The sequence below is a fragment of the Rhyacophila brunnea genome, unplaced genomic scaffold, assembly GCF_057557595.1.
Source record: "Rhyacophila brunnea isolate RB1 unplaced genomic scaffold, BYU_Rbru_1.0 scaffold_12, whole genome shotgun sequence".
Lineage (NCBI taxonomy): Eukaryota > Metazoa > Arthropoda > Insecta > Trichoptera > Rhyacophilidae > Rhyacophila > Rhyacophila brunnea.
In genome coordinates, this window is record NW_028232774.1 from 26,801,648 (window position 1) to 26,819,126 (window position 17,479).

Below are 17,479 nucleotides of genomic sequence, written 5' to 3' on the forward strand. Positions count from 1 at the left end.
AAGTTGTGTTGAGTAACCAAGGTGATAACTACCCGCTAATCTCACCGCGGTAGATTGAACTTGCAGTGGGTACACTGAATAAAGCTGCTGAAGTAATATATTATAATATTAATTGAAGGCAAAAAAACAAAAACCAGATGAACCGATCCAGTCTACTGTGGAGATAGCTCCCATGTTCTGAATAACAGATATGCATATAAATAATCGATATTTTGACACAATTTTACAGACTATGAACCAGTTGTGAAAGACTGAGACTGAGATAGACTGTTATGATCCGACACAAATTCGTAGTGCACAAGTGCACACTAAACTTTGTCAGTCATATGTATTCGTTTTCATTGAACTAAGACAACAAATTGCAGATAGTGTTATGTAGTTGTTTTTAAAATTCAAATAAACCCCCGTTAACCATCCCATTATAGATAATTGTCAAAAAATATTTTTCCATCTCTAAAATATCTAAAATTATGCCAATAAATCATACATATTCTTGATATTTTATAGATAAAAGAATATTTTTTATGTACTACAAAAGCTCTCAGTGCTCCATCCCGCTCAGAGCTCTCCCTCTCTCTCTCATCACATCCAACAACTGTGGTCCAGAGTTATCTTCACCAAACTACTCCCTGGCAGCTGTAGCACCATCAGCGAGGTCAACGACAGCGATCACCCTCTCGTCCAAGAGATCATTTCTGACTATTGTAGATTGGTGTTTCAATAAATGTGTGTTTTTTGAACTGGCATAAATTAATTAATTTAATAGCTTGATTGAGTTATTCCTATTCCTCCCCTAAGCGAAGCAGATCCTACCCCTATCCCTATTTTCAAACCCCAACCGTGAACGTAAGGTAGAAAAAGTGCTTGAGTTGTATGGCGCATCTGAACTCGTCTGTGAATAAAATTGGCGCATGGTATGCAAAAGGTTGGCCACCCCTGGTCTATGGAGTCATGTGCGACGGTGATGACACGTGGCGAGGGAGGTGCAACTATAAAACATCACACAACTCACTTTGTATATCCTTCCCTTAGTGACAAACAACTCGATAAGGGTAGGGGTGTGTTCTATCGCTGAATCAATGTATTCTATCGCCTTGGAGGTGTTTCCAAGGTGATCGTAGTGCTGTGCCGCGTAGTAGTACGTCCACAGCAAGGCGCTGGCCGGCTGCCGGACCTCGCCCTCTCCTTTGGCAAACTGACTGTTGGCGCTTAGGCACTCCATGTATTGCTTCAGAAGAAGTTCTATCGTTTCCACCTTTGATTTGTCGTCATACAAAGATCTACAAAAGAGACAAGGGCAATATGTATTAATGTCAGCATAATAAATTTATATCAGCAGTGATTAAGATTATAATGGTTCTGCATAATAATTAAGATATAGGTACATTTCTGATAAGTGAATGGGGATAATGTCTACTGTATCATCTTGTCTCGCTCGGTGCCGCTCTGACTCCTTCTATTTTAATTCCCAAACTATAAAATCTCACTTATAATGTGGTCCATTTAGAGAATAGTGATGGCAAGAAAAATAATATTGGATCAACTCTACAATTAGGAAATTTTTGTCTGGATACATATTATATAGGCTCAGAGAGCTCATTTTGTTTTTTTTCTTCTTCGCAGTAGGTTATAACACGACTGATAATCCTCCTGCTACCACTTTTCTACACTTTTTGTATTATTAACACGTTTAAACACTTTACACAAACGCAGCACGCACAAATAACGAACGTCAAATGGGAATGAAGAGGAAAGGGCTAGGAAGGATTGTAGTTCTCGAAACGGCCACACTTCTACCCAAGTCTATTTGGGTGTTAATGTAACCATTATTCTTACGATAAATTTTGTAAACTAACCTCAAATCTACGAAGAGTGGGGGAACGCCCTTGTGCAGTCCTTTCCTGAGGTATTGGTCCACGAGTCTTCTGAAGTCCTTTTGAGTTGCGTAATTAAGTGGCAATCTTCTCGGGGCAATGGCCCTCGGGAATTCCAATTGTTTGGCTTCAAAGAATGCCACCTTTTCTTCGTCCGTCATTATCTGTTTGGCCTCTAGTAGTTTGGAGTAATATAAAACGTTTTCAGGATTTCTTTTTAACAATTTAACATATATTTCTTCGGCTTCTTTGAATCTGGAAATATTAATATACAACAGCATTCAATGTAAGTATGTAATGATTGAACTAGCTTTCACCTGAAGTGAGAAACAAATTTTATTAACATTCATTTTCTGTAACACTTTTAAAATTTTAGGATGTAATGCAGTAAGTTCTTAGTACAAATACAATACAGAAACACCCAGGCTTGAGAAAATCACATAAATGTGTTGTGAGCTCATTGAGAATCAAACTTGGGACCAGCGGCGGCTTTTCTACCATACATGTGCGCTACACTCCCGCCATTTTCTAAAACATCACACAACGTGCATCATTACTATTCATAAGTCATTCACTTGCTTATCGCAATTTAATCCATGTAAATTTGCACCAAAAGCATGTACCCACTGAACAGTCATCGAATATGAGTGCGGACTTGCCGTCCGCAAGAAAATGAATCTTGGTTTGTCATAAATACAACATAAAAATTGAATATCAACATAAATATTATGGATACGATTCTTAAATCGTTATATCGCAAATATATTGCAAATATTTTAATAGAATATTATCAAAAAATAATATGTTAGTTACTATGTTTTTCAGTGATGGTATTATAACATGTCACATGTATAATGATTCTAACTGGACGAGAGATTTTATTGCATTTTGTAGACGAAGGGACTCATTAAATAAAATATGACTACATGTCGAGACGAGTGCCGAAAAAAACATATTCAAAACAATCTATTACGTTATTAACTGTTTTGTCACGTTATTTCGAGAATTTTCTTGATAAAAATAAATCTGAATAAAAGATTCATAATATATAATTGTTTAGTTAGTTAACTGTTTAAAAATGATGTCGGTAGACGCAGACTTTATCAAAAATAACAAGAGTTCCTTCGAAATAAAAAAAACTGGTGCACCAAAACCTGAATTAAATATTTAAAAAATGTGCCGATTAAAACAAAGAGTCTTGTCGTCGACATCATCTTATGCTAAACTGTTAAAAAGCATTTGTCCGATTCTGATGAGATCTGTGGAAAGTGGAAGGTGTTTTTAAACTGTTAAAAGAATGAAAACGTTTTTAAGAAATACAGTCGAACTTGGTTATTACGAGGAAGATGGGACCGACTGAATTTGACTGAGCATTACTCGTTATATCAGAGAATAGGTATTTTTAAATGAGCCGTGACATAACACAAAAAGTCTCAAGTCAAACAAAAATACACAATAAGAATTTTTCCCTGAAACCAGCATAGCATTCATAAACTACAAAAGAAGTTGTTTATTGTAATGAACGCTGGTAGGTACTGTACGACAACATTATTTCGGCGACAACAGGAAGTCGCTCTTATCGCGTATAGAATATTTCACAGTGTTGTCATTTTTTGAGAAAACATATCCCGCGAAACTAGGTTTTAAGTTTATATCAATTCTATTCTCAGTAAGTTTATAAGTACATTAATTTATAAGTCTAATTATTGTTCAATAAATATCAATAGAATTTTTTTTTTCAAATAATTTCACCTCTTAATTATTACTATTATATTAGGTTAATTAATACAGCGTAATTATTGAATTTGGAAGGAAATGTATCATTGAACCCACATTAACTGATAATATTGCTGCAGGTATTTATTAATTAAATAACTAGAACACAAATTATGAGTAAAAAAGTAGAAGTGAAAGATATAACATATTCAATATTATATTGATGACCCAATCACATGTTTTATAATTTACAAATGATGTCTTTATATCGTATTTTTAGTAAAACTGTTGTAGAAACACATACTGTGAAAATAATTTTCTATAAATTAAATTATATCTACCTTACATAAATTTTAAAACAATATGTACCTACTTATCGGTTTAAAAATTAGGAAAAAATAGGACAATTCATTAACTAACTAATGATCATTTATACTTAATTATTATACGTCTAAAAATATTAATAAAATAGATTACGATACACATAACTCTATAATATACAAAAATAATTTCCAGTATTTGGGGAAATATTTCTAGTATTACAACACTGAATTTTGACATACCTGACATGACAGGAACCCGTAAAATGGGCTTGTTGAAAGTATTGTATAAGCTCGCCTTTTAAATATGACTCTTTTTCTTCTTCGCAATAAATCAAAAGTTTACTGATAATAATTCGAATATCATTTCGTATTGTTTTAGACATCTTTTGAATATAAAAAGCTTCAAATTACGTAAATTAACAGATGCGTCCAATACGAAGTGTCAAAAATGTAATGAAAAATTTGGGGGCGTTCCTAATTTGAAACCGGAAATTCGATTAGGTGTACGTAGTTCACAGATTTGCCACGTAGCCAAGATGAAGTTGCCGGACAATAGGTACCTACTGACTTCAGCTTGGATTTTTTACATGAAATTTCAACCATATGCGTTGTCAATGTTGTCGGCGAAACAACAATTAGGTACTTAGACACTTAACTCGTGTCATAAACGTAATCCGATCCGGGCGGCATCGGTCTACGGTCGGATTTTATTGCTTAGGGTAGAAAATGTTTTTAAAAGATCGACACGTTAACAGTTTTAAGAAAATTTTTGACGATATTTTTGCTCGGTATATTTCATAAGTAGCTTGTTATAAAACTGAATAAATGTATGGAGAAAATCCTAAACTAAAATGTCAACGAATGTTTCTTCATTACATCCGAGATCTCGCTATGTCCGTGATCGTAATAATCGAGTTCGACTGTACTATAAATCAGGACAGACTTAATTGTACCTGTGCTAAGAATAAAAAGTTCTACAAACAGTTCCAGACTTTAAAGAGAAAGTTATTGAGGTGTTCACTATGCAGACACAATGCCGAATTATTGATGTTTTCTTTAGAAGGTAAGAAAGTTTTTAGTGCAGCCCCCAATGAAAGCAATTTTGGAAACCACCGGCCGCCACTGCTTGGGACCCCCAGTATGAGGAGTCACTGCCTTACGCATTGGACTACTTGAAAAGCTAAGAACAAAACACATACTGTCATGGAGGAAGGTTTAACGACTTGGGAGAGAATTGTCACAATTGGCAATGTAAACTGTAAAGGAGGAAGATTACCAGCATGCTATGTATCTATCTATCAAATGAAGAACGCAACAAGATCTTCATTGGTGTCATCGTTAATCTGCTTAGCCGAGTCTAGGGGCAACTGCGGAGAATTGTGTACAGAATAGGAACTGCTTGTGAACACCAAAATTCTCAGTAATGAAGCAACAGCTCAGAAGAATACAAAATTTGTATAATGTTTCCGATTGATATGTCTTATTTTTCTTGATTCAATTGGAAAGTTAAAGTATAGCAATAATGTTATTAAACAAGAAACTCACCGATTTAATTTCAAATTGAACTCTCCGGATGTCTCCTGGACGGCTAGCTTGTCCAAAATCTGCCCTTGGAACTTTTCCAAATGTCCTAAAGCCCTCTCGTACTGGCCAGACTCGGCCAACACCAGGTTCTGATATAATAGAAGTTCTGAATGCTCATAGTCACATTGCACCTTCATCTGTGATCTGGTTAAAACATAGAAAAACATTAAGTCAGAATATGAATTTAAACTACCAGGGACATTCCCAGCGCAACATCGAAGGGCTTATCGTTTGTTTTCTCACAGTTACACGAGGACTAGTGTTGGGAAAACATTTACATAGATATTACAAATATATCGTCACCGTTCAGGCAAAAGTCACCAACCCTAAAAACATAGTTTTGAGATATCGCAATTTGAAAGTTTGAAAATGTAGGAAAAATCAGATTTTAATGTTTTTAAAGTTTTATCTACATTAAATTATTTTCTCATGTCTTCTTAATAATTTCTTTAAGGTAATTTTACTTTTTGATGCTAATTAAAACATCTGGACGGTTTTGAAGGAGGCAAGGTAGCTCAATTATGGTTTGGTGACTTTTGCTTGTTAATAATCTGAACAATGTTAGCCAAAAGAAGGATCAGTAAAACTCACCATCCATAGTATAGTGACTTTTGCTTGTATATTTATAACGAAGGATTTTTTTTTTATATAGTCAATAATGTCTATTCACCTATAATGACTTTTGCTTGTTAAGATTTTATCGAAAGTCATTTAGTGAAAAACAAATAATTCGGATTTAAGCAAAATTTTACTAACTAATGTACCGTGGTGAGTTTTGCATCTTAAAGAACATAATTTTACGCTTCGGGTGACATACTCAACTCAAAACTGCCATTTTCAGGGTTGGTGACTTTTGCCTGAACGGTGACGATATATTATATTACGATAAGATACGATAAAGATATATTACAAATAGATAGTACAAAATGCTTCTTTTAGGCGGGTAACATAATGAAAGGTATTATTTATTAATTAGCAATAAATGTCGGAACATAAGCTGTCAAGGTTATTACAAATGAATCTGCAATGGAAAACGGTCTGCAGGTAATCTAATTATTTATTAGAAACCTATGCTACTGGAGGTTTTTCTTTAATATCTTTGGTATTACAAATATAAAAATACAGCTGTATCTGGTACATCATGCAACCTGTAAAGCTAGGGTTTCCTAAGAAAGCGGTGCCGTTATGTAGTGGCCGTAACATGACGTGATGCGGCGGACGTAGGAAAACGGCTGTAAAAACGGTAACCAGAGATGTAAACTTAAAAAAAGACAGACAGCTGCCAGTAAGCGTATTGCGGTGGAAGATGAACGATCTAGATATAGCCTTATTTCTGTATTATTTGGAAGATGAGGAGTCATCGAAAGACGAAAACTGTCATTTGAAGGAGAGCGAGATATTTAGAAATCGTGCTACAAAGGGTGCATTTCAATATTAATGCGTCGCCGTCTGCATTGCAACGAGGAAAAATTCAGGCAATACTTTCGCTTAACACCAGTATTGTTTGATTATGTACTGAATCAAATAAGAGATGGCTTTTATAGTTTTTGCTATTCAAATTATATAAAGCTTCATTATTTCTTACAAAAACAAACAATAAGTCGTCATTTTTACTGGTCCAAATTACGTTTGCAGTGTTTACTCATTTTTTATTTTATAGTCACCGCTACACACGAAAAAATGTTCAACGACTGAAATGGCGGCACCGTTATTTGACATTACGCTGACAGCCAACGCTCTCTAGGAGACCAACGCCATCTGGTTTGCATAGACAACATTTTAGTGACGTCAACCACCGGTACATTACGGCCGATACATAAAGGTACCGCTTTCTTAGGAAACCCTAGCTTAACTACAGTCTTTTTCAAGGAGAACGGATGTCCATATTCATTTCAAAATTATCCATCACCATCGATACTGAAATCAATAGTGGCTATCAATGCTAGAAATTCCACTAGCAAGCTCATCATGGCACATAACAAAAGTGAATTACTCCATGATAAAATTAAATCACTGGTGACTTCCGAGAGGTAGGAAGTTATCAATGTACATTGATGTTTATTCCACTTTTGTTAATGAGAACAAAGATTCACATTAGAGTAGATTTGCCTCCAACTGGTTGGACTTAACCCCAGACCCTTACCCTACACCCTACACACCACGATAGAGTGATGAGTATAGTTTGTAATAATTTTTCAAGGGGGCTAACTGCCTACCATGTAAAAAGACAGTGTTTTTGGTTGCAGTGAAATGAAAACCCAAGTTTTAAACTACCTTCTTATATTATATAAAATTCTAAATAGACACTGTCTACATATTTAGTCCAGTCCAATAATTTAAAGAAATATAAGAGAAAGGGTGGTTTCAAACTTGGGTTCTCATTTCACTAAAACCAAAAACACTGTCTTTTTACTTCAGGGCAGTATAAATAGGTACACAATAGAAACTTTGAGTAGTTTAAATCCCAACTGTTACTTTCGATTGGGGATTGTATGTTTGATATTATGAATAGATGAAAACCGATATGTAAAACACACCTGCGAAAGGTCTCAAGGATACTGTGTGCAGTGTCATAGTCTTCAAGAAGGTGATAGCTCATAGCGAATCCGATCCAAGACGCTCTCTGTGTAGGACTCAACATAAAAAGTTGATACCTTGTATCCTGCAAAATAGAACTGCAATGTAGATACACGAAAAACTCTGAACAATCATAATTATGTTAACAATAGAAGAGCATTTTAAAATGTTTCTAATATTTTACATTATCATCGTGAATCACAAGATTATAATATGAAAGTGTACCATAATTAACTGTCCTGTTAAATTTGGATAATCAAATAGATATACGAATAATTCAGGCAGCTATAACCAAATTTGCATGGTCAGCAAAAAGCACGACTCAATAAATAGCATGTTTTTATTGTATCTTTTTCAATACTGAATGTAATCTTTGATGGATGCGATCAACTCTACAGCTATAGAAACAGGCACTCTGCCCACTACACTACTCTAAAGTGGCGATATAATTATCATATTGTCTAATAGTGACCTCAAGTAACCAAATATAATTGAGCCATCAGCACCTCAGGATGGTATACTGGAATTATTCAACAGTGGCACTATGGGAATGGCAAAAGCGAATCGCAGTTGTATTGGTATTGTTTGTATCATAGAAACAATACCAATTCCCATGGTGACACTGGAGAATGATTCCAGTATACACTATCTCTGTATCCACTGTAGTATATCACTTAAAATATGGCTATATAGTGGAGGATTCAAACAAAAATTGACACTTCTTTTTCTTGACTTCTCACCCAATCGACTTTACCTTACCCCCGGCGTCTTACGTGGACGAAGTCAATGCGGAAAAGGCACGGAAATATCAAATACATGGAGTGGCCTAGGTGCAGATTACGCACAGCGAGTGATGCGAAGCCGCGCGTGGCTTCAGCGACGCGATCAGTTAATCAGGTTTATCATTTATCAGGTTAATATTTTTGCGCGCTCCATGAACGTATCTTTCTAAATATATAATATTAGTTCCACTTCTTCATATTTCTGTGAAATTTTGTATTTAAAATGAGTTTTCAAATAAAAAAACCCTTGCGTCCGCCCATGATGAATGAATGTGCGATACCGACTGGTGACAAGCCACGTAGAACGTTGCCGCTTCGCATCCTTTTGCTTTGTATCGCTTCAAACTGCGTCTCAATCGCGTTCACATCAACTTCGCCTACGTAGGACGTCGCGTTAGACATGGTTACATACTGTAGTATTAGAAGATATCATTATTCGACTATGTTTTTCTGACTTATACACTGTGTAAATAAGATAACTTTTTAAGAAATTGGATTTTCACTATTTACATTTTTGTTACTTATTTTTCTTTGTTTCCATGTCATGTCGTGAACATCTTGATATACTTTTAAATAAATAAATGAATTGAATTGACTATGTATTAATAAAATAATGAGGAACGGAATCAAGACTAACTTTGTAACCCTCCATGTCGCGCATTTGAATCTGCAATAATGACAGATCCCGAAGAATCTGAATATTGTCTTTCTCCCACTTGAGTGCATTACGATAGCACTTGATCGCCTCATCGTACTTCTTGTCAGATCTCTGTAGTAGGCCGTACACGTGCCAGCACACATGGGACTTTAAGTCATTTCTCAGACCCCTTCTGACATATTCGTAGGCCTCCTCTTTCCTGCCGAGGCAATTTAAAGTCAGGCCTTTCATCGCCAGAGTCTCTGTAAACAGGATTGAAGATACATATTAATCATATCTATGCAGCGTAGTATTTCAAACAAATATAAGTTAAAGATACAGGACTCAATAATTCACAGTATTCAAAGGTGACGCTAGGTTGTCACACTATATTTCAAATTCATTACTTATGAATGGAATATTAAATTCATTCGTGCTATACGTGGCAACATTCTCATATTGAAATTATTCTGCAAGGTAAACGTTAATTACAATGGAGTCATCGCCGGTGATGATTGTGGTATATATACAGTAGGTATATTATACGATGATTGGACACACAATCATAAACTTAAAAATGTTTCATGTAATGCTATTTGTATCCACAAAAACATGTCATTTAATTCACTGTCGCACAGGTCCGTGAGCGTAGAGCCTCCAAATAGTAGGGTCTGGGGATCCAAACAACCAACATCTAAATTTGATGGTGCCGCGAGATTCGTACCCACGAACTACAGCTTGATAGATAGATGCCCTACCCACTACTTCCGCTCGATTTACTATTGGAGAGACCCTAGTATAATACATATCAAGGTGTGAACACAAAAATTACTACTAATATAAAAATGTGCCTTCCTTAATTTAAAAAAATATGCCCTGCTTTTTTTAAATAAGACATACTTAATTAAGTTAGGTAATCAAAATCTAATGCCATTGGTTAATTATAAATGTATATTACAGCATACTGATAACGTCTGAGTGTGCATTGTTATTTTTTTCACATGTTATAACCATTAATAACCCCCCCTCCAACCGGCAGTTTTCGCCATTGGTGCCAATGTACAAAGTACTGCTTTATTATTATTTGAAATAAGCTTTAAGTATTAAGTTGGTGTTTAATGTTTAAAAGATGATAGTGGCACTTGCTGTTTAAAACTACATGTGTGTGCCTGCTTAAATGTAGATTTTATTGAAACTATTGATTAGATATTGCAAGGATGCTTGGATGGGAACCATCTTACTCACACTAACACAGTTTGTATTCACAACATTAAGTTTATTTAAACAAATAGCAGGTTAAAGATCCTTATAAATAATAATGTCATATACAACTGTGGAAGGTGAATTTGTATAACATACTACCCACAATGATTTTGAATTATTTTGACAACTGGGTAGACAATCATTGATTACAAGATGTTCCTAATATATAATGCCATTAATTAGAATCTTAGAATCAAGATTATGTAGTGTATTCCACTATTCAATATAAACAAGTACACCACAAACGTTTAATATTGCTAATCCATTGAAGTAAGTTTTGTCTCAACCTAACCTCAATCTTTTGACATGTATTATTATGATGCTTATAAAAAGTAAATGTACCGTAGTTTAAGTAAATCTCGAGGAAGATTTTGAAGATTTACTATGTTTTTGATTATAAAGACTGGAGAAAGGGGTTTATTTGTTTAAAAAACGATGATGTTGTATAAATAAACTGGTTTTCATGTGTCATCCAGTAGGGTCATATAAAATGGTTATTATGGAAAATTTTTAGGTTTTCCGGCTTATTAAATTATTAAAAACGTTCAATACCTCCATGCTCTCCGAATTTGGGATTCGAGAGAATCTGTTTTGCAAATTTTAGCCCATTTTTGTATTGTTTGTGCTCGTAGCAGCGCTGAAAACAAAAGATGTTTCTTGGGTTGCATTATCATATATAAAATTAAAACTTTCGCAAGAAGCTAGCTGATAGATTGGGTAATGTTAATTTTAAATATATGGTTCTTTAAATTTGAATTTACAACAGATAAAAAATAATATAAACAGGTGACAAGACCTGAATATTTGAGTGATCTATAAATAGGAGGAAACGAGTCGGGGATTTGCATTTCCACGGCATAGTAGTGAACAATATTTCTATATTTATTTCTGTTCATTGTTTAATACAGTTCAAATGATTTTAAATTGGCATTAATTCATAAATTTTCCTATTAGCTGATCATTCCCAAATAGGCCTCGGTCCATGAGCGACAGAGACGGCTATACAAAAATGGTGCAGCACCCGCGAAGATTTTATTATATTCACTAAACTTACCAAAATTCTCTTGAATAGAGCATTTTCCTTGGGAGGTAATGGATTGCTCGATGGCATTTTTGATCAGCCCCAAAATTATTCGGGCCGGCAAACTTCAATTTTCACCTCAAAACCTCGTGGCTATAACCCAAGAAGTCGATTAGGGTCACGTGACCTGACAATTGCAGGGTTGCCAACAAAACAATTGAGATTATCCAGCGACTGATTTATTTTGTGTTGGCTGTTGGCATAACCTATGGACGAAATATTGTTTTATTATCGAAACGTCAAAACATACGGGAGGGGTGTCGACGTAAAATAATTTGTTTACTTTAGCAAATCGTACCTTCTCGCGCTTCAATTAAGCACGATAAGCAATTAGACGATACGGCGAGTATTCTATTTAAGTTATTTTATTCAGTGTGAGATGGGATTCGACACGATGCGTTCGGGGCACGCGCGATGTCCGTCGTACCTGGTAGCGGGTTTGCTGCTGATGTGTTTTCTTTTGGCGTGCAACTGGTGGTCGCTTTCGACGCAAAATCATGAATTACTAAAACAAATGGACGACATGGGTGATCAATTGAATATATGTTCCGACGAGCGAGTGATCTGCGTGTCGAGAAGGAACGGAATCGAAACCCAACTCCGAGAAGCCGAGAGTCGCATCGCCGAGATTAAAACGATCGAAGTGAAAAACGAAGAAGACATCCGCAGATACAAATCGGATATCAGTGATCACGGAAGATCCGCAGAGAAGGCGAAACAAGATTTGACTTATTGCCAGACAGAATTAGAATCCCTGAAAAAAGTTGACGCAAGTAAAATGACCACCCTGGCCTCTATGAGATTAGAAAATGAAGGCCTCACGGGGCAATTGAAGGACGCAAAGGAGAAGATTAAAGAGTTGGAAAATTCTTTGAGAACGGCCAAACCCCTAAGCGGCGTGAGCAATTCAAAGTTGCCACCCAATATGCCGCAGTATTCTAGTTCTACCGTTCCTCAAAAAAAGGGAGTGAAAGCCGGCGGTGAATCTCAGGATGGGTCGCCGTATCATGTTGGAAACGAGGGTCCGGTACAAGGCGGAACCCATGAACTGGACGGAGACATGGAAACCGCTATAGACAATGCAGCAATTGAAGATATAGACGACCTGAATGGCATCATTCCCAGTCTCACTAAGCGACTGTCCCATACTTTTAAGCGGTAATTTGTGAAACCATTTTGCTTTATCAGGGAAATTTTGCTGCTCATACTTATGCGTTATGTTTATTTTACGTGCAATAGGTATTACATTTACCTACGTAATATTTCATTTAAAAATGGAACATTGCATTATTTTTATTTTTAATAGACAATATATTATTAAGTATTCACTTTTCATGGAATGAAAGAATAATAAATTATAGCAGTACATTCTGTGGATATTTAGGTCTCAAGATTAATTGATTGATTATTGTGAGATTTTGTTATTATTGGTCTTATTATACAAAAATATTGTTAGAAGTTTACAAATTTGTGGTGTTATTTTATATTGCTTTCAATCTCCATAACTTGCTATGTTTGGATATAAGTGCACATATTTATCAATGCATCAATACTATATTCAGCCGATATTGGAATACTATAACAATAAAATGTCACTTTATCATTTTCATACTAATCTCTGGTTATGATTCGTTATAAAAATGACTACCTACCTAATCACATTCCGTTTTACTTTTTCTTTTCAATTCATCTACTCTGCTATGCACACGTAATAATTATTAATAGGTATGCAGTTTTACTTTGTTTGGTGATTTTTTACACGCGGTGTAAGCGAAAATAACTATACAGATGTACACGTTAAGTTAAGACTCTTCCATATTCACATGCATTGAACACGGTAGCAATATATGTTAGGTTTTTGGAACATGGTTATGTGACTTGGGTACTAAATAAAACAGCATCCGTCAATATACTGAAATCCGTATCTTATTAAAATTTTATCTAAGATTTTCCCAAATAGTCATGCCCAGGATTGGAAAATAACAATTTTATTTAGTATTGACTAAATACTATTGTGGACATACTCAATAATTATAAGTGTAATATGAATTGACATGAGTTTGTAATTCAATACTAACTACTTACGTAATATTCTTTTAAAGAGTTTCTACATTTACACGGTTCATTATAATTTTATCACTTGATATTCACCACATAAAAAAATATCTAATATGACACGTGTTTCGTTCACATAGCAAACTTTATCAAGTACAAGTAGCAACAATTTATGTTTGAGTTTATATAATATATTGTCAGCGAGCAATCGCCTATGACTTCTTCCACGTGTAATACAGAAAAAAAAAAAGAAACAGATGAACACAATGAGGAAATAGACTGATTCGTATTATTAATTGTTCGATTTCTAGGCGCTTTCCATGCTGCTCATCGTTTCTTTTGAGATATCAGGAACTGAGTATAAGAGATAAATTTTAACCACCAATGTAATCTATATTTTTCATTAATATTGGTCTAGTAGTCCAGAAAACACGTGTTGAATTAAATACTTTTTAAATGAATGTTGATGGATAAATTTTATAATTAATTATTTTGTTTTTATATTAAGTATATAGACTTAAGGGTTTCTATTATTAGGCAAGTATATCAAATTGGTAATATTAATTCAATATTCTCCTGTGCCTAAAATACCTGTAATGAAATTAGTAAGAATAGCGTTTTAAAAAAATATACAACATGATAGATGAAGATTTGTTCATTCAATATACCTAGTAAAATTGTAATAAACTTGCCATTTGCGAGATTTTAATATAAATAGATGAATTCGTGACCCCTTTTAGATAGCAGTTCTTGATAATGGTAAATTAGTGTAGAAATTACATTAATAAAATTGATATCATTTGCTGTTGATGGAAATGCATTGTAGGAATTCAATATAAAGCGACCACCAATATACTGTCCTATTTACTGCCATACATTACATACATACATGACTGTTTAACCCAGCCAATAGGCGTGAGCAACTCATAAAAGTCATAAAACTTACAAGTCTGGTAGTAAATAAGCATCATATTTTGTTTGCTTTTCAATATTTTATTATGGCCAAATTACACCTTCATACTCAACCAAACTCTCTTATATTATTATTATTACATGAAATGTTTGTCAAAGTTAAGTTGAAACGTTTGAAGTAATCTTTTGGAAACTGAATAATACCCAAGATTTAAGAATCTAACACAATGTGACTTGAGTCAGTAGCATGTGATAAATGTGTCTAAGATTTTTTTTCTACTCGGTGTATTTCTGAGGCTGTCCTAAGTTATGTACAGTGAGTTGTAGACTTTTAACGGGGTTCCGTTCTGCCTTCTAGGTCGTAAGTCAAATTTCATTATAACAGGCAATTGCTTGCTGAATGAGGTGGCATATATTTTTGAACATCTATCAGTGAGTACATATTTTTCAATTGCATCATTTATTTAGCTAAAAGCTGCAGCCATGTCTTTTAGTGCTAATGTTTTAAAAGCTATGTCTTTTACATCACAATATTTCTTTACTTCTGGAATGAAACAGTTCTCAAACCAGTCTTGAAAAAGACATTGTGTCATCAATGCCTTTTTATTCCAACAATAATGTAGGGGTCAAGTAGACTTATCGATTCTTTTGTAAGCTCTTGGATTTTTAGAATGATAAATCACAAATGACTTTAGATTATAACCAGCAACATTTCCACCCAAGAAAAGGGTTACAAAATCTTTACATGCTTTAACCTTTTTACTGACGGTAGGTGTATGTATAGCGGTACCTTGCACACCGCGAATTTTATTGCAAAAATAAAAAAATAAAATCAATTTACGTTTCAAGTGGTAAAAATGAATTCTGTTTCAATTCTGAGTATATGACGATATTCCCAATATATGTTGCGTGTTCGTATATGTCGTTATATGTTTAAAATAATTGATTTACGTTAGTAAAATCCCGTTTAAAGTGGGATGTCCAAAGACGTCATTTTTGTACGAGCGGTGTTCCGTTCGCGGAAAAGTTCGCGTCTTAAGACGTCATTGGCAGCCATCCGGTCAAACTGTCTTTGTACATGTACTTAGCTTTGATTTAAACCGCGAATAAACCACCGTCCACAAGCGCACACAAAGGGTGACTATCTGCACATTTAAAAAAAATATAAGATGACGCAACATCTTATTTACTCCAGTAGCGCATGCAGGGTGACAAAAACTTGAGAAAAGACTTTTTTGTCCATCGTAAATCCGAATGATCGTAAGTCGAGAACTCACTGTATATGAATATAACATTAAAATAAACCTGTAATTTCAGTTTTTTTCTAAATGTGTGCAGCGAATGAAACTATTCTTTATATTAACAAGAAAAATAAATATACAACATGTCATGTGAAAATGTTGCCATTTTAACAGCAAACTGCACACAGCCCTCGTGACGTTTGATTGTGACACTAAATAAAATTTATTATTTGATTAGTTTAAGGTAAAATAGAAAATCTTATAATTATGCTCACGATCTGAGCAAGTGACTGAAAACTGCCCCTCTTATTTGAATCGAGACAGGTGGTGTAAATTGGCCATTATAAAAAATACTTACGTAGAGGTAATAGATATTATTATGTAGACATAGCGGTTTACGACAATTATAAATAATATCTTCATATCATAGTCATAGATAAAATTTTTATTATAATATAGTTTAATCTCCCCTTCCTATTATATTAAATTAATCGTAATACTTATAAGATGTAAGTGTATTGTCTAGAGATGCCATCAAAATTTCACTCAAATTTTAGATAGTAAGAATATATTCATTGTTTATTTGATAAAAGTCAGCATAATATAATATTTACTCATATATTTTCTTACATATCGGAACGATTGCACAGTGTATATAATTTTTATCTTACAATGGTGTAATATATATTGTATACCAGTTGCAAAGGGTGGAGGCAAACTGTGGAGATCCGATGAAAGTAGTGCACACATCAGTCATACGTCATTTGTGTCACTAAATTTCGTAAAATGTTATACATAGTGTTATAGCGCAAGTTGATAGACACATTGATTTTGTTTCATAAATGACAATCAATCGTAGCGGATTTTGAAAGAGGCGATAAAATTTTCGTGTAGACGTTTTAAAACGAATCCATTGACATATCTATATATATTAATTATTTCAAAAAAGTGTTATAGCGGATTTTGAAATTTAGCGACACATTTATTTGTTTACATTGAACTAGCGGCGCCATGTGCAGGCACTTACCATGCCCAAAGATAAAAAAACAATGAAACCCTGCCCAACCAAACCACTAGGCAGGGTTTAATTGACTTCGAAAAACTGTTTGTGGACTATTTTTGATGGATCTCGGCCGTACATTATTTTTATGTATTAGTTGCTTTGCAATACTATGCAAGTCTTGCTCTAATAATACTACTACACCGGTTTAGAAGAGTCGGTGAACATGTACACCGTCGTGAGATAAAACATCTATACAACTCAAGACCAAGAAAAGGCTTTATTAACTTGATTCTTATTTTGTAAGGCTTTACTTCTGGATTTCTTAACGTAATGTCTATGTGCGAAGGGAAGAAGTCTAAGAAAAGAAAAGAAGATTGAATTTTTGCATGTGAATTTCCATGGTTCTGTGTGAAATTTACTTATTAACTGTA

General features: G+C 34.4%; 2 protein-coding genes across 2 annotated transcripts in view; one reads left to right on the top strand and one right to left on the bottom strand.

Moving 5' to 3' along the window:
• Naa15-16 (N-alpha-acetyltransferase 15/16) overlaps positions 1–11,975 on the bottom strand; it is a 363,725-nt gene extending 351,750 nt beyond the window's left edge. The window contains exons 1-7 of the mRNA XM_085961077.1: positions 11,811–11,975; positions 11,309–11,393; positions 9,494–9,756; positions 8,035–8,159; positions 5,459–5,641; positions 1,857–2,129; positions 1,013–1,280 (exon numbers count right to left, since the gene is read on the bottom strand). Of these exons, the coding sequence (XP_085817203.1) occupies positions 1,013–1,280; positions 1,857–2,129; positions 5,459–5,641; positions 8,035–8,159; positions 9,494–9,756; positions 11,309–11,393; positions 11,811–11,867 (1,254 nt within the window). The 5' untranslated portion in view covers positions 11,868–11,975. The remainder of the gene's footprint in view (positions 1–1,012; positions 1,281–1,856; positions 2,130–5,458; positions 5,642–8,034; positions 8,160–9,493; positions 9,757–11,308; positions 11,394–11,810) is intronic.
• On the top strand, positions 11,817–14,540 carry LOC147078008 (uncharacterized). Its single transcript, XM_085961102.1, has one exon. The coding sequence runs from the start codon at positions 12,217–12,219 to the stop codon at positions 12,997–12,999; it is 783 nt and encodes a 260-aa protein (XP_085817228.1). The 5' UTR covers positions 11,817–12,216; the 3' UTR covers positions 13,000–14,540.
• The last annotated feature ends 2,939 nt before the right edge of the window (positions 14,541–17,479 follow it).

What these genes read in the sequence shown, in the direction of transcription:
- LOC147078008 (XM_085961102.1), top strand. Translation starts at nt 12,217, where the DNA reads ATGGGATTCGACACGATGCGTTCGGGGCACGCGCGATGTCCGTCGTAC.